This window comes from Emys orbicularis, chromosome 6, assembly GCF_028017835.1.
Source record: "Emys orbicularis isolate rEmyOrb1 chromosome 6, rEmyOrb1.hap1, whole genome shotgun sequence".
NCBI lineage: Eukaryota > Metazoa > Chordata > Testudines > Emydidae > Emys > Emys orbicularis.
In genome coordinates, this window is record NC_088688.1 from 134,959,818 (window position 1) to 134,983,413 (window position 23,596).

General features: G+C 45.9%; 1 protein-coding gene across 3 annotated transcripts in view; it reads right to left on the bottom strand.

Annotated features, from left to right (window-relative positions):
* APTX (aprataxin) overlaps positions 1-23,596 on the bottom strand; it is a 33,700-nt gene that overhangs the window by 2,141 nt on the left and 7,963 nt on the right. Inside the window, exons 2-7 of one of the 3 annotated variants that reach the window (XM_065405859.1) lie at positions 23,183-23,319; positions 21,625-21,705; positions 21,288-21,334; positions 16,970-17,305; positions 14,934-14,993; positions 4,611-4,837 (exon numbers count right to left, since the gene is read on the bottom strand). In XM_065405859.1, coding sequence (XP_065261931.1) covers positions 4,611-4,837; positions 14,934-14,993; positions 16,970-17,305; positions 21,288-21,334; positions 21,625-21,705; positions 23,183-23,312 — 881 coding nt within the window. In that variant the 5' untranslated portion in view covers positions 23,313-23,319. Of the gene's footprint in view, positions 1-4,610; positions 4,838-14,933; positions 14,994-16,969; positions 17,306-21,287; positions 21,335-21,624; positions 21,706-21,892; positions 21,927-23,182; positions 23,320-23,596 lie in introns of those variants that run through there. The other 2 variants (XM_065405858.1, XM_065405860.1) reach the window with 2 other exon arrangements.

Below are 23,596 nucleotides of genomic sequence, written 5' to 3' on the forward strand. Positions count from 1 at the left end.
TATGCAGCCAACGTTAAAGCGCTGCCTTTTGCCCTCCCCCCCCCAACGGGGGACGGGCAGCTGCCCCGGACCCAGCAATTTAAAAGCGGCTGGAGCCAGGCCCCCACACCGGTAAGTCTTCTATGTTACCTTCACCCCTCGGTAAGGGCCAGATGAAGGGAACGTCCTGAACCATCTGCCAGGATGGAGTCTAGGATCAATGGAGGGAGGCAGAGCAAACTGCCCAAAGGGTGAAGGGTTGGACGGTAGGCTGCTCTTGAGCTACATTTGAAGGTGGCGAAGACGCAACCACCTGAGTGAATGCAGACGTGGCCCAAGAGCTTCGGGCACTTCCGAACTGTCATGGAAGGTTGAGACTGCAGACTGAGACAAAGGCACCAAATCATCTGAAAATGGTCAGTCAGCAAAAATGCTCTCGAACTCTCAGTCTATTAGGGCCCCAATGAACTCAATTTTCTGAGTGGAGACCAATGTTGACTTTTCAGTGTTTAGGATTAGATCCAGAGGGTTGAGTAAGCACAGCATAACGTGTATGTGAGAAAAAATTTCTTCTCTGGACCTGCCCCTTAGTAGCCAGTTGTCCAGATACGGGAAGTCAAGGATACCCCCCCTTCTTCCTGAGGTACGCTGTCACCACGACCATACATTGGGTAAAAACCTGGGAGGAGCAGAAGACAGACTGAAAGGAAGGATATGCACTGAAAATGGTGGTTCACCATGACAAATTGGAAAAATCTTCAGTAGCTTGGGAGAATCGCCACATGGAAGTAAGTGTCCTGAAGGTCCAGAGCAGCAAACCAGTTGTTTTGAGTCAACATGGGGAGGGATGCTGAGGGGGACCATACAGAACCTGAGGTATCTGATAGATTTGTTGAGGTTGTAGAGATTGAGGATAGGGAACCAGATTTGGGAACCAGAAAGTACCATGAATAAAAACCTTAACACTGACACTCCAGAGGGACCTCATCCACAACTCCCAAAGCCAGTAGCGACCAGACCTGCTCGAGGAGCAGTATCTCATGAGAGGGGTCCCTGAGGAGGAAGAGAGAGAGAGAGTGGGGAGGCAGGGTGCAGGAGAATTGGATAGCATAGCCCAATGTGATGGTGTTTAGGGCCCAGCGGTCGGTGGTAACTGAGCACCAAACATTGTGAAAGTGAGCTAGCCTGTCCCCAAATGGCAGGGACCAGAGCAGTGGAAGTCACGACTGGACCGCTGCTCTGGACAAACGAGTCAAAACGGGTGCTTGGGGACAGCATGTCAACTGGCTGAACCCAGAACCTGAATGTCTCTGCCCCTGGACCTAGGCCCCTTTCTGGGGTAGTTCCACTTTCTCAGGGGAGGAAAAGATTGCCCAAAGAGGCATTGCAGGCAGGATTGTTGCTGCTGACCACCATACTGGCAATTTTGCACTGCCTGTGTATACTCCCCCAAGGAACATACAGTAGCCCTAGAATCCTCCAAGGATTTCAGTTTTATTTGAAAAGAGGACCTGACCATTGAAGGGCAAGTCCTATATAGCCTGCTGCACATCTGGAGCAATACCCAAATTTTGCAGCCGGGGTGCCCTCCTCATGGTTACCACTGAGGCCATCACTCTGGCTGAAGTATTCACTACATCTAGTACAAAGTGTAGCAACGTTCTGGGCACCAAGAAGCCCTCGGCAATAAATGCCCGAAATTCCTCCCTGGAGTTTCAGGCAGCTGGTCTGTAAATTTAGACAGTCATCCAATTTACAAAATAGTATTTGAACAACAATACCTGTTGGTTGACAATCCGCATTTGTAGGGAAGAGGTGGTGTAGTTCTTTCTACCCACTAAGTCCACTCTATTAGAGTCCTTATTCTTAGGAGCAGACTTAAATCTGCCCTGCCAAGCTTTGTCATTCACTGCAGTTACAACCAAAGAATTAGGATCTGGGCGGGAGTCAAACCCCTGCATCAGGACAAAGTAGCATTTCTCCAAATACTTCGCTGTAGGCAGCATTGAAGCCGGTTTGCTCCAAAGAACCTTTGCAGGCTCTAAGAGTGCATCGTTAATGGGGAGGGACACTCTCCCTAGGGCAGATGGCTGCAGGATGTCCAGCAACTAATGGGTGTTCTCCTGCAGGAACTCCACCTGGATGCCCAGGGAAGCAGCCAGATGCTGCAGAGAGTCCCGGTAGTCCTTGAAGTCCTCAGGCATTGAAGGGGAGGAAGAGCCAGGCACGGCTGAATTGTTCAGGGATGATGAAAAGGCAGTTAACTGAGCGAATGACAGGTCCCGTTGATGAACTGGCGGACCTGGATGGGACAATTCCAGAGGCTCCACAAGGGGAGGACAACTGGTGCCTGAACTTGCAGTGGGTCAACAGTCTCAGCCAACAGCATGCCTGGTGATCTTGCCTAGGAGTGAGAATAGAAGCGCAACTTCTGAACGAGGAGTGTCCCACAGGTTCCATGGGGGTCACTGGGCATAAGGGTAAGGCATGGGTGACCAGTGGGCACCAGGCCAGGGGCCCCTGTCCTGACTGCAGGAAGAGTGCCTATCTCTGTATCCATGCTGCTACATGAACAGAACAGTTCCCGGTGTAGGCCAAGTGATTGGAGCCAGACCCAAAGTGCAAGCAACCGGTCCAATCATCCATCATCCAAAGCAAGGGAGGAACCTGTGCCAACAGTGAAAACGGCACAGCCAGCAGTCAGTATGCCTCCATTGTCTCCAGTGCTGGGAGTGACATCAGTCCCAAAATCAGCAGCAGTACCAAAGCAGCAGACAGTGCAGAGGTGGAGGGCAGGGAGTGCCACCACAATAATATCAGTAGCATGACATGCAGCGGTGCTAAGGAGTTTTCTGGTGCCAACGAGATCCATTGTGCTGAGCCCGGCACCAGACTCAGTTCCACAGTTGGTGGTAAGGCAACATCAGGATGCAGTACCAACAGACCCAAAGGTTCAGCAGCCTGTCCGGACAGCGAAGCTGCGGATGACATAGCCTTGGAGAAGTCCTGAACCAAAGCAGAGCTCGGGATGGAAAGGCAGAGGAGGTCCACCATCGCTGCCACCTGATATGCTGCTGATGTGGACACCGTCAATGTCAGCACCGGACTCAACGGACGCCCTGGTGCTGGAACCAGAGTCAGCGATACGGGGCCTCTCACATCCCTATGTGGTACTAGGGAGTGGTTGAACAGATGCTCCATCCCGCGTGCCAGCAGTAGCCATACTTTTCCTGGAGGAGTAAGAAGAGTCTCCTTGAGGTCTGGAGTGGTCATGCTTGGTCTTGAGATCTTTTCTTTGGCGCGTTCAAAGGAGAGTGGTTTCTACACCTCTTTGGAGAGGCAGTGGCTCCAGAGCATGAGCCAGTACCACTCACTGATGGCAACCTCTGATCTGACGTAGGCCTTGGTACTGAAACAGGCCTCGTGGCCTGCTTGAGAAGGCTCTGCTTCACGCAAAAGTCTCTAGCCACTTGAGTCCATTTTGTGAACAATTTACAAAATTGAAAACCACTCTTTGACGTGAGCCTCGCCTAAGCAGAGCAAGCACCTTGTGTGAGGGTCGTTGTTGGGGATTCCCCCCCCACACACAACAGATGTTTAAATCCTGGTGAGGGTATCACCAGGGAAAACACTTTACTAAGCCAGCTAACACTAATACTAAGGGTACCAGCTAACTATATGCAACTAAGTCAAAGGATGGGGAATTGTGAGGTTAAGAACTACACAGCACTCCCATTCCAGCCAGGGACGGACGGTAAGAACGAACTAAGGGGGGGTCGAGATAGTGCCACATCATGTAGCATGGGGAAGGGCTATGGCCACAAGGTGCAAGTGCTGCCCCCTTATTAGTACTGCTAGGCAAAATTCTCCAGCTCGGACGTGCTAGATGCATACACGGCTAAATCTACTCAAAGAACCAGTCTGCACCATAAACTGGAACATTCACCACTCTGCTCCAATTTTTACCAGTGTTAGGAGAGCAAGCCTTCATGTAGGTTTCAAAGAAAAGTCTACTTCTGACTTCTAGAAGATTAATAAAAAGTTGCCATTTTCTTATAAAAATTTTCTACTTACTTTTAAAAATGTGATTATATATTTTTGAGTAAGCAAAAAAAAAAATCTTGAGAATAATAAAGGATAGCTAATACCACCTGTTTAACTTTTATATGGTTTAAATCAGTGGTTCTCAAACTTTTATACTGGTGACCCCTTTCACATAGCAAACCTATGAGTGCGACCCCCCCCTAATAAATTAAAAACACTTTTTAATATATTTAACACCATTATAAATGCTGGAGGCAAAGTGGGGTTTGGGGTGGAGGCTGACAGCTCGTGACCCCCCATGTAATAACCTTGCGACCCCCTGAGGGGTCTCAACCCCCAGTTTGAGACCCCCTGGTTTAAATGGTCTGGACTCTACACCTCTTAATGACATCCAACATTCCTGTTTCTCGAGACACAAACACATCATAAATCAAGAGAATTTCATTTTGCAAATTTTCAAAATAAGGCCTTATCTCAGTAAATCAAAAAGGCTCGAGTCCAGTACACAACCTGGCTATATAGGCATGAAATCTAGACCACCTCCAGCAGATGACAGAAATAAAACTGGCTGAACAATCTAGCCTTACCTCATGCTGGGAACTGCATGGTAACCCAATCTGAACTCCAAGCGATCTTTATCCAGGCATTGTTGGATCAGCTTTTCCCCAACAGCATGCATGTGTTCTAGTAATTCAAGATGCTCTTTTGTTACTGATTTTAGACTGGAGATGGAGTCCCAGGGTAAGATTAGCCAGTGGTAACGAGCTTTGGGATATTTATCCTTAATGATTACAACCCTTTCATCTTTGTAAACCTAGTAGAGAGAGAGAAATCAAGGTTATTTACCATTGACTGGGGTTTCCTGGAACATCATTAATAAAAATAATCAACTTGAATTATCTAAATATTTGGCTTCACTAATCCACACTTATATGCTCCATGCTAGTGTCGCAGAACCATTCAAAAGCAGTTAGTGTGGTATGGGGCCAATGTACATACAGATGTACAGAGTGCACCTCTGAAACAAGGCAGGGCTAAACTTACTCCTTATTTCCAAAGCAGGGATGTAGGAAGGGTGAGTACGGATCTGTGGAGAAAATACATTTGGAGCTCTCCAGTGACTGTTAAGTACACTATTTTTTCCCCCATCATAAACATACCTCCAGAGATCGACATTGACTGATTACCAAGCAATAAACACTTATCTGAGAGACAGTGGTGGAAAGAGTCTTGAGATTTTCTATTTGACTATATAAGTCACCTATAAGCCATACTCAACACATTTTACTACCACCTGTGAAGTATTTGGATCAATATATCCCACCCTCTGGGCACTTCTCTGCAGGCAGCATAACCAAGATAATTTACAAAAACTTGCATTTGCAGTGAGATAACAAACAGGCCTTTCCACATCTGGTTTATAGATCTATAAATGCCAAGGCCCGAAGGGAGCACTATGAGCATCTAGTCTGACCTCCTGTATAACACAGGCCAGAGAACTGCCCCACAATAATTCCTTTGAACTAGAACGGATCTTTTAGAGAAACATCCAATCTTGATTTATGCAGACTGGCCGCCTAAGGTAAGGAGCCACTAGGCTGCAGCAGACACGCTCAGAGACTGCATTCAGCAAACGTTCTAGGAGGAGACTAATGACCACCTTGCTTTAACAGAAATAATGAAGAGGCAAAAAGCTGTCAAAGCCTTTGGTGCTCACTTACCCAGCTAAGGTGATTTCACCCAGAAAGCCACTTGCAAGGAGAGGATGTAGAAAACACATCCCTAACTCCCTGAAGTCTCTATATTTCCTGAGGTCAGACTGAGATCGCTTGGCTGCGTAGGACACACTTCTGGAGGGTGAAGGAATCCTTTCATCAAACATTTCAGCAGAGGATGCTCCAACAGAAATTTGCCATTTATTGCTTGTCAAACAGAAAGCAAGCACCACAATGTTGTGCAGAGGCTTGTATTTTTAGTTGTCCAAAGCAGGTGAGAGATTTAAAAAGATGCATCCGAAGAAGTGAGCTGTAGCCCACGAAAGCTTATGCTCAAATAAATGTGTTAGTCTCTAAGGTGCCACAAGTACTCCTGTATCAAAGGGGTAGCCGTGTTAGTCTGGATCTGTAAAAGCAGCAAAAGAGTCCTATGGCACCTTATAGACTAACAGACGTATAGGAGCATGAGCTTTCGTGGGTGAATACCCACTTCTTCGGATGCATGTAGTGGAAATTTCCAGGGGCAGGTATAAATATGCAAGCAAGAGTGAGTAAGGCTAGAGATAATAAAGTTAGTTCAATCAGGGAGGATGAGGCCCTCTTCTAGCAGTTGAGGTGTGAACACCAAGGGAGGAGAAACTGCTTTTGTAGTTGGCTAGCCATTCACAGTCTTTGTTTAATCCTGAGCTGATGGTGTCAAATTTGCAGATGAACTGAACCGGTGATATTGTAGCTGATCAGGTTAGGTCCTGTGATGGTGGTGTTGGTGTAGATATGTGGGCAGAGTTGGCATCGAGGTTTGTTGCATGGATTGGTTCCTGAGTTAGAGTTGTTATGGTGCAGTGTGTGGTTGCTGGTGAGAATATGCTTAAGGTTGGCAGGTTGTCTGTGGGCGAGGACTGGCCTGCCTCCCAAGGTCTGTGAAAGAGAGGGATCATTGTCCAGGATGGGTTGTAGATCACTGATGATACGTTGGAGAGGTTTTAGCTGGGGACTGTATGTGATGGCCAGTGGAGTTCTATTGGTTTCTTTCTTGGGCTTGTCTTGCAGTAGCAGGCTTCTGGGTACACGTCTGGCTCTGTTGATCTGTTTCCTTATTTCCTCATGCGGGTATCGTAGTTTTGAGAATGCTTGGTGAAGATTTTGTAGGTGTTGGTCTCTGTCTGAGGGGTTGGAGCAGATACGGTTGTATCTCAGTACTTGGCTGTAGACAATGGATCGTGTGGTGTGTCCGGGATGGAAGCTGGAGGCATGAAGGTAGGCGTAGCGGTCGGTGGGTTTTCGGTATAGGGTGGTGTTAACGTCACCATCACTTACTTGCACCGTGGTGTCTAGGAAGTGGACCTCCCGGGTAGATTGGTCCAGGCTGAGGTTGATGGTGGGGTGGAAGCCGTTGAAATCGTGGTGAAATTTTTCCAGTCTCCGTCCCATGGGTCCAGATGATGAAGATGTCATCAATGTAGCGTAGGTAGAGAAGGGGTATGAGCGGACGAGAGCTGAGAAAGCGTTGTTCCAGGTCAGCCATAAAAATGTTGGCATATTGTGGGGCCATGCGGGTGCCCATAGCGGTGCCACTGGTCTGGAGGTATATGTTGTCATCAAATTTGAAATAGTTGTTTGTGAGGATAAAGTCACAGAGCTCAGCAGCCAGTTGCACTGTGGCATCATCAGGTATACTGTTCCTGACAGCTTGTATTCCATCTGTGTGTGCGATGTTTGTGTAGAGAGCCTCTACATCCATGGTGGCTAGGATGGTGTTTTCTGGAAGATCACCAATGCATTGAAGTTTTCTCAGGAAATCAGTGGTGTCACAGAGATAGCTGGGAGTGCTGGTGGCATAGGGTCTGAGTAGGGAGTCCACATATCCAGACAGTCCTTCAGTGAGGGTGCCAAGAGATGATAGGGCGTCCAGGATTTCCGGGTTTGTGGATCTTGGGTAGTAGATAGAATAACCCCGGTCGGGGCTCTAAGGGTATGTTGATTTGTTCCTGTGTTAGTGTAGGGAGTGTCCTGAGTAGATGGTGCAGTTTCTTAGTGTATTCCTCAGTGGGATCTGAGGAAAGTGGCCTGTAGAATTTGATATTGGAGAGTTGTCTGGCAGCCTCCTTCTGGTAGTCAGACCTGTTCATGATGACAACAGCACCTCCTTTATCAGCCTCTTTGATGATAATGTCAGGGTGGTTTCTGAGGCTGTAGATGGCATTGCATTCTGCATGACTTAGGTTATGAGGCAAGCGATGTTGTTTTTTCACAATTTCTGCCTGTGCACGTCAGCGGAAGCATTCTATGTATAGGTCCAAACTGTCATTTCGACCCTCAGGAGGAGTCCATGTGGAGTTCTTCTTCTTGTGCTGTTGGTGGGAGGGTATCTGTGTATCAGTGTGCTGTTCAGTGTTATCTTGAAAGTATTCTTTGAGTCGGAGACGGCGAAAGTAGGCTTCCAGATCGCCGCAGAACTGTATCATGTTTGTGGGGGTGGCAGGGCAGAAAAAGAGTCCCCGAGATAGGACAGACTCTTCTGCTGGGCTGAGTGTGTAGTTGGATAGATTGACGATATTGCTGGGTGGGTTAGGGGTACCACTGTTGTGGCCCCATGTGGCAGGTAGGATTTTAGACAGCTTACAGTCCTTTTTCCTTTGTAGAGAGGTGAAGTGTGTAATGTAGATCTCCTCTCTTATTTTAGCGAAGTCCATTTGTGTGGAAGTTTGGTTATTTATGAGAGTCTCCAGGTTGGAGAGCTCTTTTTTGATGTTTTTCTGTTTGCTGTATAGGATGCTGATCAGGTGGTTCTTCAGTTTCTTTGATAGAGTATGGCAAGTACTCCTGTTCTTTTTTGCGGATACAGACTAACATGGCTGCTACTCTGAAACCTGTCATTAAAAAGAATAGTCAGCCTGTTAAATAAAACAGGCAGAAGCTGTAGACTGACTGTAGTACAAAGAGAAGGAAGCACATTCAGGCTGGGAGACCTGTGACTCAGGGCTCCTGGTGAGGTCACAGATTGTCATACCAATGAGCCAAGGGATTCTAGAAACAAAAGGAGAGGTCTACTCCAATTCCAATTATATTCATGTCTTCACTAGGCAATTCCAGTAGGAGGAGGTTCCAATCCCCTTTTGGGCATTGCTTTTCTAGTGTGGGAAGGAGAGATCACTTATTGGCAGCTGCTGGATTGAATAACTAAGACTTGTGGACCCAACAGCTTGAGGGAGTGAGTTTCACCATCCTGACTGACTCCTCCCTTGACTGGGACCCTGGGAACTACCATCATACCACCGGTTCTTTGTTGGCCTGAACTTTAAAGCCATACCAACTAGAAAGGGGGAAACAAATGACATCACCACCTCCACCAGCTTCAGCTAAATCCTCCACAATTCCTGGGGAGATGTAAAATTCAAGTTCCTACTGTTGCCCCTTCCCTATTATGGCATTTTCCTCCCCCATCTAATTTCTCCTCTTGCCTATCTTTGCCTTCTGCCCAAGCAGAGTCTGGCTTGGCCAACCAAGACAAAGCCACCTTTTACAACCCTGCTGTGAACAGAGGCCAGCCAGCCCGACCCTGGTAAGAGCTTGCCAGGTCTTGAAGTGGCTAGTAAGATTGCATGCTGTGTCTTTGCCCTCCCTGCAGGGAGGCTGCCAAGGAGACAGGCTTGGTTTTCCATCCCTGCTATCCTCCTCTTATACTTGTGTGTACATCTTCCTGGCTTTGGGTTAAAGGAAACAGAATCAAAGTTCAACAACTCAAGACTGTACAAAACTGACTCTCCTTCCTGCAGCTAGGACAGATAATGCCATCTTTAACACCACCCAAAGCTGGCTAGCAGAGATTTCGCCCAATAAAAATTCTATACAACAAATGAAAAAAGGAATCAGAAAAATTGTTAAAAATAAACTTTTACTCAACTTTTTAAGTTTCAAGTACTTTAACTGTTTCCCTTCTTTATCGGGGAGGCCTGGTCTATACTACAAAGTTAACAAGGTCAACGAAACCTGCCTTGCGTCAGCTTGTTTGCACATGTCTACATTTAAATATGGCTCCTGTGGATGTAAGTGCCCTTTTACCCGGACTTAACACCACCTCCAAGAGCGGCATAGAGCCAAAGTTGATCTTCTTGGGTCGACAGTGTGAGTGCAGACGCTGCATTACTTAGGGCGACTGTAGCTGTCCTCCAACAGCTGTCCCACAATGCCCCACACTGAACACTCTGGTCATCATTGTGAACTCCACTGGCAAGCCGTCATGGAGACCAGAAGAACCCTCCCCTTTAAAGCCCTGCAAATTTTTGAACTTCCCTTTCCTGGTTGCCTGGCTTGGTGAGCACACCTAGCATCTCTCCATTGTTGAGTGCAACTGTCCAGCTGACCATGCCAGCTACATGCTTCAGACACACTCCTGACTGGAGTAGACAGGAGATATTGGATCTCCTGGGCCTGTGGGGAAAGGAGGCTGTGCAGGGTACAGCTCAGAACCTGCCCTAGAAACGTGGCTATTTACAAGCAGATGTCTCAGGGGATGCAGAAGGGCTACAACAGGGACCAGCAGCAGTGTTGTGTGAAAGCCAAGTTGCTGCGGCAGGCACATCAGAAGGCCAGAAAGGCCTTCAACAATCAAGTTGGTGCCAAGCTACAGACCTGCCGCTTTTACAAAGAGCTGAATGCCCTATTCAGTGGAGACTCCACCACTCCCAACAGCACCAGGGATTCATCCGAGAAGCCAAAGTCACAGGCCCCTGCCATAAACTGTGAGGAAAAGGAGGATGGGGGACAGACAACCAGGGGATCCAGCTACGCAGCAAGCCAGGACCTGTTTTTAACTCCAGCATAGTCCAATCAGTCAGAATCATAGAATATTAGGGTTGGAAGAGACCTCAGGAAGTCATCTAGTCCAATCCCCTGCTCAAAGCAGGACCAATCCCCAACTAAATCATCCCAGCCAGGGCTTTGTCAAGCCTGACCTTAAAAACCTTTAAGGATGGAGATTCCACCACCTCCCTACGTAACCCATTCCAGTGCTTCACCAACCTCCTAGTGAAAAAGTTTTTCCTAATATCCAACCTAAACCTCCCCCACTGCAACTTGAGACCATTACTCCTTGTTCTGTCATCTGCTACCACTGAGAACTAAGCTGTGGATGACATAGCTTTGGAGAAGTCAGGCTGCTGGTCCTTTATTCAGCAGCCTGTCCAGACAGCAAAGTCTTAAACGCTGTCCTGAACCAAAGCAGATTCTGTTACAGAATAAAATTCTATTACTCAGAACAAAATTCTTCTTTATTAGTTCTCAACATATAGTGGCTGGCACTCAGCAGTTCTGAAAGCGTCCAATTACTTGTTACTGTGCAGAAGATCATTCACAAACAAAATCAAAGGATGCATTAACAATGTTATATTCCTGTATATACACACACAGAATTTACCACATGATTCATAGTGGGCTGCAAAAGAGCAGAGCCAGGTGGAGCACACCACTATACTGTACACTACTCTGGCTCACAGTTACAATGCTCTTTCATAGCTTCCCTGAACTGTACAGCTCCACGTTGAGCTCTTTTAATGGCCTTGTATCTGGCTGTTCAGATTCAGCAGACAGATGCTCCACCTCTGCCCTCCACCCCATGGAAAGTTTTCCCTCTTTGCTTCACAGATATTATGCAGGACACTGCAGGCAGTTATGACCATTGGGATATTTTTCTCATTGAGGTCCAATCTTGTGAGTAAACAATGCCAGCAACCAAACGCTCATTTGACTGTCTTTCTGCACCTCCTGAGCCAGTAGTTGAAGTGCTCCTTGGTACCCATTGTACGGCTTCATGAACCATGGGAAGAAGGGGTAGGCTGAGTTGCTCAGGATCACTCTCAGCATTTCATCATCACCAATGGTAATCTACCTGTTGGGAAGGAAAGTCCTTGCTTGCAGCTTTCATTCACAAACAAAATCAAAGGATGCATTAACAATGTTATATTCCTGTTATATTCCTGTATATACAGAATCATGTGGTAAATTCTGTGTGTGTTAATGCAAACCTACATAATAATGTGATCCCACCAGTTAGTGCTTGTTTTTGAGGCCCAGAACCAGCGCTCCACCATCTTGCAGCTGCTCCGTGACCACCAACCACCACCTTGAATCGGGTCTTGCTATGTCCCACAGCAATCTGTCCTCCAAGGAATCATCATGTTCCCCGCATCTCTTCTTTCAGCTCTGCAAATACTGCAGGATGTTGCACCCTGTTCTTGCAACGGTCATGACAGTAGTGCAGAGCTACGCAGGCTCCATGCCACATGGGTTTGTGGGATTTTGAAAAAAGGCGCAAAAATCATGGGATATAGATCACATTAAGGGATGGAGACAGCTGCAAACTGAAAAGTTGACCCCATGCTTCCAGTCATCCCAATTGACTTGCTTTGGCCCCATCATGCATTGCCAAAAGACAGTGCACTGGACGGTGGCAAGTTGCATAGTGGGATACTCACCCATAGTGCACCTCATCCTGCATCGATACAAGTGCTCCTGGTGAATATACACACCATTAACACAAGCATAGGCGCCGACTCCATGGGTGCTGCACGGCTGGAGCACCCACAGGGAAAATTAGCGGGTGCTCCACCCCCACCTCCTCCCCCGAGCGCACCGCGTCCCCGCTTCTCCCCGTCCCAGGGCTTCCTGCCCGTCGCCTAACAGCTGTTTGGCAGCGCTTAGGACTTTCCGGGACGGAGTGGGAGGAGTGGGGACGCGGCACACTCCGGGGAGGAGGCGGTAAAGAGGTGGGACAGGGACTTGGGGAAAGGGGGTGGAGTGAGGGTAGGGCCAGGGGTCAAGCGCACATGGGGCAGAAGGGAAGTTGGTGCCTATGAACACAAGGAGCCAAGTATGCACACGCACAAATGATGTACTGACTGTGGCGGCTGTATGTCGACGTAACTTGAGTTAGTAGCATAGACATGGGCTGAATTTAATAAAAAAGTTAAGTGGTTTTAATTGTGGTTACAAAGCAAGTGAACCAGCAATAATCGGATGTAAAACCTCAAACAACAATTAGCTGTTTAATTGTGTAGCAGTTTTAACAACACTTTATCCTTTTCTGGGTAAGGTATCCTGATTATCAATACAATATTCTCAGCCACTTGCTTAGGGTATGAATCAGCACTGAAATAGCTGTTTTCTTCCATATGGAGAAAGACTTGCATTTGTGAGGTAAGCGATCCACGAACAAACTATCCAGGCTTCTGCTAGAACTCATTCTCTTGATGCAGTAGAATCATATAACCGAAGGGGGTCAAAATCCAAGTGAGTTTGGCAAATCTTCCTCTGGCTGAGAACAGCAAAGTGAGGGGAAACTTATGTGATGTCAAGAGGGCCAAATACTAGAATAAGTGAGTCCAAACTAAAGCAGCTATGATCCTAGCAGCGCTCTCCTATGCTGTATTCCATAATATTTTGGGAAACACCCACCTGCAACTCCTTTTAGCAGAAAGGCACCAGTCAGTGCCAGCCAGCCCTTTCCTTCCCTGGTCTAATGGTAGGGGCAACTCCAGGTAATTCAGCTGGGAAGGTCTCAGAAGGAGCAGGAAGCCACTGTCTTCCAAGGACCTTCCACCAAGATTGTCTTTCACCTGATCGCACCCACCTTGCTGGCGTTCCCAAGATGGTTGAACTTCAGGACCTAGTGCAAAGTCCAACTATTCACCCACTCAGGCATTTGTTTATGGTTGGCTGGGATGTGAGCAAATTCTTGTCTAAGAATGGGCTCAGAAATACTGGATCTTCACCCTCTTGCACACCTAGAGGCCAGGGGGCTACCTAGGTTTCATCTTGCTAGAGTAATTTTCCTCCATCAAGATGGAGATTCCAGTCTCCATCTCATAAAATTACTTATTGTGTAATTACTCAAAGTGTGATCTGTGACAAAGTCTTGAGACTCAAGATCATCATCTGTTGTTTCAGCTAATAAGAGTAGTCAAACTTCTGCTTATCAAAAGCACTCTGCTATAGTCTGCATGATAATATCTCGGGAGGTGGAGGGGAGGGAGGGAGGGTAGCCACCACCACATAAGAGTTGAAGTTTGAAGAGACACTGGTTAGGCAACAGGTTCAGTATTATGATACTTAAACACTCCAGTTATCAATTTGATTGGATTTTGATTTATAACAAAAATGAGATCCACCTTTTTAGACTATAAAGTCTGATTATTTTTGGTGCTAATTTGATTAGTTAACTCTAATTTAGTATTTAGAAAAAAGCAACCGAGGGTCCTGTGGCACCTTTAAGACTAACAGAAGAATTGGGAGCATAAGCTTTCGTGGGTAAGAACCTCACTTCTTCAGATGCAAGTGAAGAAGTGAGGTTCTTACCCACGAAAGCTTATGCTCCCAATTCTTCTGTTAGTCTTAAAGGTGCCACAGGACCCTCGGTTGCTTTTTACAGATTCAGACTAACACGGCTACCCCTCTGATACTTAGTATTTAGACTAATTTGGTTTAATCTTGATTGGATAGTGGTAATGCTTTGTTTCTAGTTACTGATGATAACCTATCACCGAAGCTAAGCTTTCTTGGTTTTATTTTTGTTAGTTTTTGTGTTTTAATAAAATGTACGGCACTAATACAGTGTCTCATTTCTTCACCAGCCAATGTGGGTCCAGAACCTTGGAGGACCCAGGGGACACAACTGGTCAACTTAACAGCCCGATGACCTCTCCTAATTAGTCCCTGGGTCTCATAAGTGCCTGCTCTAAGCATGGTATTGTGATTGCATTTCAGATTTATTTTTTTGGATCCAGATGTTGAAGCAAGTGATACATGCTTTATGCACAAAGCTATAAATGAAACCAAGTGACCATAACAGAGGAAACTCTAGTGCTAGAGGACACGACTGTCACAGCGTTCTTGGATTCCATGAAATTCCACCCACACTCTCTTTTGTTAATTGGGTCACAGAATCTACCTCTCCTTAACCACAGGTGTTAAGAAAAGCAATTGGGGAGCATCATATTAACAATGGCTCTCCAAGGTTATAGAGGTCTCCTGCTGGCCTCATGGAAAAGGACTAATGCATCTAGAAAACAGGTTGATATACATACAGTACATGCACATTTGGTAATTTTAACATGCAGTTGGCTCAACAGCATTCTGAATGGGATGCTCATTGAATGTGGACTGGTAAATTATTCCAAGTATAGTGTGGATCATTCCCACCTGCATTTTTGGGTCTTGCATAGAGATCTTCAGTCCTTGACTCCAATGTCCTAAATGTTCCTAGAGTATAAATAGAATAGGCACTTTCAGAAGAAATTAAAAAAAAAAAAAATCTAATGATATTTAAGCAGAATCCAAAGTCTTCAATTAAATATTTTTTATTATAACTCCAATATTGCTTTGCTGATACCATTTTAAACACAGGTATGTATATGTATTTTCTTTTTTTAAAAACTAGGAAATATTTTTTAAACCTTTTTTTTAAGTAAAGTTTGCAAAGTAAAACATTTTCAGTTGGGAAATTCCAGAATTAGAGTTACCCAGGCAACTTTAGTTTGGCCCTCTTATACATCTGCATTATGACACAGCCCTTAATTACATGATCACAGGCCATTTTTCTACAGGACTCTGCAACATTCAATGCACAGGATAGACGGTGCTCTGGGAACAAGGCAGCCATTAATATTTCTTTGTATCTTTGTCATTCAGTGGATGGCCCCAGGCCTTGCTCTATGCCACCATTCAAACCCTCTACTGAATGCAACACTTTAATTTCATTTCTATTGCACCCATTACCATAACATCTTAACCTCACACACATTAATATGTAGCTTCAACAACAATATGGGCTAGGGTGGGTGAGTTGTGTTTTTTTAAACAGACGGTGCTCAGGCACTGAGAGATTACGCCAATGTTAGCAAAAACCTCTACTAACTTTGGGTCTCTCAATGACTGGGTGCCCGGTTTGAGACACTTGGGCCTGATTTTTTTCCGAATATGTAGCATTTTATAGCACTCTATATATTCAAAACATGGCACAGATATCATCAAGTTAACCCTCATAACCCCCTCATGAGGCAAGTGTGTAAGCATTACTGCTCTTTCAGAGGTTCTCAAACTTAATTGCATCACAACCCCCTTCTTACAACAAAAGTTACTACACGACCCCAGGATGGGGGACAGAAGCCTGAGCCCACCAGAGTCCCGCTGCCCTGGGCAGGGGGAAAAAGCCAAAGCCCGAGCCTAGCTGCCCCAGGCGGTGGGGCGCAGGCTTCAGCAAGTCTAATGCCAGACCTGGTGACCCCATTAAAATTAGTTCAGGACCCACTTTGGGGTCCCAACCCACAGTTTGAGAACCACTGTGTCGATTTTATGGATGGAGAAACTGAAACAAAGGCAAAGTGAGTAGCCCAAGGCCACACAGTGAATGAGTATCAAAGCCAGGATTAGAAGAACACAGGTCTCCCTGTCTCCCAGCCCTGTGCTCCTGCCAGCAGAAGTGCTCAGGTCTTGTGGGGGGAAAAAACCAGGCCCCAAGTATGGCACCCAGAAAACGAGGAACACAGAGTTAGTGGCGACTTCTGGAAAGTTTGGTTTCAGTGAGTGGGCAGAGGCAGGGACAAACTCCCATTCTTTTAACGTAGTTTTTTGGTATGTGATGGACGCTTAATTTAAGTGTGCTACTCTGAAAAGTGACTGGGAAAAGATCAAGGGGTTTCATTGGTTCCCACTCACTATTTCCAGGTCAAATCTCCTCTATTTCCAAGAGAAACAATGGATTTCCTAGCTGCCAACCCCGCAAACCCACCATAAAATCAGAGTCAAGCTGAGCTCTTCTGGCTCACATCATCACCCACCAACAAGGTTCTTTGCAGCTGGAACCAAAGCCCTGATCCCGCAGTCTGCTGCAGGCAGCTGTGTGCACCCATGTGAAGCCCCACTGATTTCAGTAGGGGTCCGCCCATGTAGATCAGACTGCAGGATCGAAGCCTTAGTTAGCAATTCTGTGGCTGATGTACAAGCCAGAAGGGAATTCAGCTTCCTCCCCCAAAGCTATGTTGGGTTTTCCATGCGAACAGGAGTCACTCAAGTAGAACTGGTTTCTGCTCTACAGTCAGCTGATTTGACTGACTACACTGAGGCTCAGTCTACATGGAAGAGCTTTTGATGTTCTCCCACCATTGCCGTAGCACCAGTGCAGCTCCACCAGTGCTGGCAATGATGGGCGTGCTAGGGCAGGGTATTCGACGGCTCACCTTGTGGCTGGAAGAGCCGTCATGGGGAGAGGAGGAAGAACTGCTGGTATGGTTTGGCTTGCAGCTTGAACTACCATCTTGCAAGTCTGATTGCTCCATTTTCATACTTTTTTCAGACATGTTTTTCATGTTACTATTCCCAGAGTCTACGTATGGCCTCTTGTTTGCTTTTGTCTTCCCTTCTGCTTGTGCGCCAGGCACCCCTGTGACTTCCAAGAATTGTATAGTATAGGGGTAACGTTTATTCACAAGATGTAGAACCTGTCCTGGCTTCAGCTTCACTTCTTCATCCTTCCCAATATCCACCAAATCAACACTGGCTGGGTTAACTCCCATCTTTGGATAATCAGAAAAAAGCACAATGTAGGAATTGGCATACAAGTATAGACCCTAAATACAGATATACTAAAACCCAACTACTCCAAACTGTTCTAAGACACCCCTGTCCCTGCAACGCAGAGAGAGAAGAGTACATGGCATTTCCTCCACCCCGCTCCACATACTGGCCCATTTTAATGCAAATCAAAAATTGGAGTTGGAGGTATAGATTTAGAGCCTCATCCTGCAATCAGAACCGCTAGAACAAACCCTGCACCAGCATGAAGCCCTAATGAGCCTAATGGGATCCCACATGGGAACAGCGTCTGTGTTAGCAGAGCTGGCTGGGACGCATACCACCATGAAGCCCTGCACCCCACTGGGGTCTGGGTTGGTGGCACTGGCTGTGACCCCACCAAAGCATGCAGCCACACTGGGATCCTACATGGGTACAGGTTGGTGGAGCTGGTTGTGACCCTGCCTTGCCATGAAGCCCCTGTAACCTCAATGGAGCTGGTCCCACATTGGTACAGGGTCCACATTAATTGTGCTGGCTGTGACCTCACACTGCCATGGAGCCCATGACCCCCATGAGGTCAGTTCCACATGGGTACAGGGTCCATGTTAGCGATATTGGCTGCAGGATCGAGATGTGTCTTCACCTGGGTTTTAAGGCCTTTGGCATACTTTTAGGTGCTTGGAAAATAAATAAATAGCAGCTGCATCAAGTCTGACTCCGATATTCAGCATCAGAAACCAGCACCTTGGTTCCAAACAATTGTACTTTCTGATCAGTCTCCTTTATAGTGATATTTGTCTTACTGTGCTCCAACTGCATGGCATCTTTGGAAGATTCTTAGCATAAGCTGGTTTATTTCATTGGTGACTAGCTCTGTGAGAAGATTTTGCCATTCCAAATATGTGTGAGAACAACTATGACAGGCCTAATGCTGCCCTCAGTTACACAGGAGTAATGCCATGGGCAGAACTGAGCCCCATGTTACAAATATTTCAAATAAAAAAAAACAATGAAAAAATATAACAAGGAGTACTTGTGGCACCTTAGAGACTAACAAATTTATTTGGGCATAAGCTTTCGTGGGCTATAACCCACTTCATCCAATGCATGGAGTGGAAAATACAGTAGCAGGTGTATAGTACATGAAAAGATGGGACTTGCCTTACCAAGTGGGGGGGGGTCAGTCTAACAAGGCAATTCAATTAACAGTAGAATACCAAGGGAGGAAAAATCACTTTTGTAGTGGTAATGAGGGTGGCCCATTTCAAACAGTTGACAAGAAGGTATGAGTAACAGTAGGGGGAAATTAGTATGGTAAAATTAGTTTTTGTAATGACCCATCCACTCCCAGTCTTTATTCAGGCCTAATTTGATGGTGTCCAGTTTGCAAATTAATTCCAGTTCTGCAGTTTCATGTTGGAGTTTGTTTTTGAAGTTCTTGTTGTTGAAGAATTGCCACTTTTAAGTCTGTTATTGAGTGACCAGGGAAGTTGAAGTGTTCTCCTACTGGTTTTTGAATAATTCCTGATGTCAGATTTGTGTCCATTTATTCTTGTGTGTATAGACTGTCCGGTTTGGCCAATGTACATAGCAGAGGGGCATTGCTGGCATATATCAGCAAACTCAGCAATGCTCTTCACAGCTGCCCTATTAAAGGTACACTCACAAGGTGAGTTAAACTGAAACTTTGACCTACCTTTTCTTTCATAGCTATTTACAAATCTATATAATCCTTGTGTGTTTCTTCCCCAAAAAAGTGTTTTGAAAACTCAAGTGCTTCCAGAAGCTCTGCTGGTGGCTCTAGAGGTAGCATTGTCCTCTCTAAGTCAGTTATAACTAAGGCTAAGTTTGTCATGGATATTTTTAGTAAAAAAGTCATGGACAGGTCACAGGCAATAAATAAAAATTCACAGAAGCCCATGACCTGTCCCTGACTTTCACTAAAAATAGCCCTGACAAAAGGGGTAGGCGGGTTCAGTACCCACTGCGGTGTTGTGTGGGAGCTCCAGGGTAACCCCACTGCCTGCCACAGCGGGGCAGCTGCGGGGTCCCCCAGCCCCTGCCACGGCTGGGCAGCTGTGGGGTTCCCCCACCAGGGCAGGGACTGGGAGCTGCAGGGGCGGGGCTGGCTGGGAGCTCCAGTCCTGGGACAGAAAATGTCAGAGGTCAATGGAAGTCACGGGTTCCGTGACCTCCATGACATAATCATAGCCTTAGTTATAACCAATACCCCAGCATTGCTGGGGGAGAGGGGGACAAAACAGAGAGGGGTCAGCTCTTGGAGAAGACTATACTACAGTCAAGTTCACTTGAGGTTGAGCTACTTGTATTCTTGAGGAACTGGATTCCCTACTTCCATGAAATGCTTTTAGTTAATTATACAATCAACACTGGACAAAACCAGATTCAGCCTCTAAACACTGCCTCCAGGTTTCTCTTTAGCAGAGTTCCTGTTGGATACCTGCAAGGTCCACACAATGGCACTATGACTTGGAGCAGTCTGCATGAGTAGAGGTTTTAGCCCTTCTCAAATTTCAGCTGGAATCCCAGGATATTCTGCTGAATTATAATGCCCTAAATTTTCAGCTGAATAAAATTTTCTTCACTTTCCATCCTGAACCATGTGCTGTTTAAAGGCTATTCCCTGACACCCTAGCACTGCACTTCCTTCAGGCCAGAAGCAATCCTCGTATACAGTGAAACTTGCACTAAGCGCCATCTTCAGCGGCAACTGCCTATCTGAATACAGTCACCGTGTTCCCAATGTTTCTTGTACAGTTATATTCAAATTGTAATTAAAGCTTACTCACCAGGCAACCAGCGATTGCTGATCCCTTAGGGGTTTCACTGAATATAGTTTGCAGCCAAGTGTAAAACATTTATCAAGCAGCTGGGGTCTTTGGAAGAAAGATTTGTTTCTAACCAAGCTCAGTGAAACTGCAGTGGTGCTTTTTGGACCTGTAGGCCACTGCATCCAGAGTAGGGTATTTGTAGTACAGTAGTGTAACGATTTCTGCGAAAAGCCAGTCTCTCTCTCTGGTAGGGGACCAGTCTAATTTGGACCCAAATTAGTTGTGACAAAGTTAATTACCATTAGATGGCCTGAATAAAATAAGTTTTTTGATCTCAACTCTACCCCTAGCAGTCAAGTGTTAGACGGGACTGCAAGGATAACTCCCAAGATGATTAACACACCCAGAAACCCAGACAAACAAACAGAGGCCTTGTCAAGACTAGGAAAACAGGTTGTTTTATTAAATATATCGGCTAACCCTGGGGGAGGAACCTAGTAAAGGTGTTAAACCCTGTCTACCCTGCATGCTAAGTAGCATTTAAAATTGTGTTAATTAAAACACTACCTATTCTCCAAATCTAGACAGCCCAGAGAGAGGCCACCCCCAGGCCCCAGCAATTGGGAGGGGGGGGGGGGAAAGCAACACGAGCAGCAGCAGAAATCTTAGGCCATGTCTACACCACAGGACTATAGCACCATAGCAATGCCATAATGTAGACACAGCCCTTTAGTGACAGATGGGGTTTTTCCCATCACTGTATTAGCACCGTCTCCCTGAGCAACAGTAGCTAGGTCGATGGAAGCATTCTTCTGTTGACCTAGCTGCATCTACACCAGCAGTTACGTTGGCATAGCTACAGCTCTCAGGGGTGTGGATTCTTCACACCCCAAGCGACGTAGCCACAACCACCTAAATTTTAAATCTGGACCAGACATAAATCTTAGCCACCTTCCAGGATGTTACCCGGTGCAGGGAAGAGGAGTGAAACAGCCCTCCCACTGCAGCATACAGAAGTAGTATTACGGCATTAGCTTATCCACTAAACTCCCTGATTGACCCCTTCTCCAGTGTCTGGACATTTTAGATTGCAAGCTCTGTGATGGGATTGTGTCATCTGCCATGTTTTGTAAAGCGACAAGCACAATGACAACCCTAAGTAATACTGGACATCCATAAATGAACATACCTGTTTGATCTTGACATACCCTTTATTACAGTCCGCTTTTAGCTGCACTGAAAAGAAACAAAGCATCAGAGAATTACTTAAACATAGGAGTCAGGCTGCTGGAGTAAATTGGCACAGCTCTACTGAAGCCAAATTCAGCTGGGGATCTGGCCCACAATGTATGTTCCTATTAGCTTTCATCAAATGGGTGAAGATAGAAATATAAATCCTAATTGAACTCACTGGTTCAGTTTATTCAGTTAATTTACAATTAATAAATAATACTGAGAGTCAACACATCTATTTAGAAGCCTTGACAGGTACATTAAACTGTATGCAGCTCAAACATAGCACCGACCTTGTTTTGAGTTCACATTTTCTGAAATCCCAGATTTCTGTATTAAAGTTGTGTCAACAGGTGTTGCTAATATTCTTCTCCCTAGACAAAATTACAAGCATCTACACAGCAGATTGCTAGAAATTACAATGACACTACTTAACGACTGTCCTGCCTTATCAATGGGATTTCTATTAATGTACATGAAATAAAGTTTCCCAGCACTGGCCTTTCTAAAGTTCCAGAGGTCACATGTGGCTTATAAACCATATGGCTTTTTGACTCGCACCTGTATAATGATTCCAGTCATAAGCAACTGACTGATGTGCCTGAGCAAAGGAGGAAATAGATTAGAGTCATCCCACGCGTCCACTCTTATAAGCTTTTACAGATTTTTCAAAGAGCTAAGCTTGGTTGTAACATATTCAACAGAGCTTCTTTAAAAAATTTGCAGCTAGCACCACTTGGTATTTTATAGTTGTACTTGAAGATATGATACCAAGGAAACTATGACTAAATCATATCCTTGCTACAGAACCTTTTATAGAGTTCTATAGCAGTGGTTCTCAAACTAGGTCCGCTGCTTGTTCAGGGAAAGCCCCTGGCGGGCCGGGCCGGTTTGTTTACCTGCCGCTTCCGCAGGTTCTGCCGATCGCGGCTCCCACTGGCCGCGGTTCGCCGCTCCAGGCCAATGGGGGCTGCAGGAAGCGGCACGGGCCGAGGGACGTGCTGGCTGCCCTTCCTGCAGCCCCCATTGGCCTGGAGCAGCGAACCGCGGCCAGTGGGAGCCGCGATCGGCAGAACCTGCGGAAGCGGCAGGTAAACAAACCGGCCCGGCCCGCCAGGGGCTTTCCCTGAACAAGCGGCGGACCTAGTTTGAGAACCACTGTTCTATAGAATTTAACAGAGACTGCTACCCTTACTACAAAATGCATATAGTTACTTTTCAATATATGAAATGCACCTACTGGTACTTCTAGGAACATGAACAATACATAAAAATCAAATTCACTGGAACCTGGAGAGAATGTCAAACTCAAAACACTCTTCTCTATATGAGTTTACAGGTTTTCAACAGACTATGTATAAGACTGTTTTATAAAGATCAATTTCTACTCCTCCTGGTGACAGAAAGGCCATGTTCCCTCATGTCTGTCAGATTATCCAGCCCTTTGCGAGCTCCTATAAACAGAATAGCTATAACAGGTAAGCAGCTCTACCTAGAGAGCAGAGATCTTCTGTGGCTAAAAGACCCACTGGATTGGAGCCCCAAGACTGATCATTACACAGCAAGCCAGAGAGATGCCTGCTTTGGTTTTCAGAGAGAAGCTGTAGTTCCCACCTGAACTGCCCATCCCTTAAATGTAAGATTAAACCCCAGCTGGGCTTTAGAGTTTACAGTCTATCAAAATAATGTAACCAAACATAAGAACAATGAAACCGAAATGAATCTCACAATCTGACATGACACCATCACAGAATTTCTATACTTGTACCTCACAGGTTTCTTACACTTTTTTTGGAACTGCTGGATTGTCATCAAGCCAGCAGTTGCACGTAAACTGAAGCTGTAACTTACCTTGTTGCCGTGAACACTTCTTGTCTGTTATCTCTGTCTCTGGGCCACGCCCTATCACTACTGTTTTTAAGTGTGGCAGTTTGATTCGCTGACAGCATTTATCTTTCCTCACTAGCCAGCACACCTGCATTATTGCACTGTGGGGAAAAAAAACAAGAGGAGATTGTCTGACAGGATTACATTCAGATAGGGATTATGAGAATTTTTCAGGTTTAGCTTACATCAGATAGGGGGGAAAAAGCCCCTCTTGGGCCAGGTCTACACTACAGAGTTTTGTTGGCCCCCTGTTTCAACATAGAAAAAACAAAACACACAATACACATTGAAGAGGCAGCTATATGGCAAAACAGCCCCTTTGCTGATATAACCTGTGTCATTCTTAGAAGTGGTTTACTATATTAACAAAATATCTCC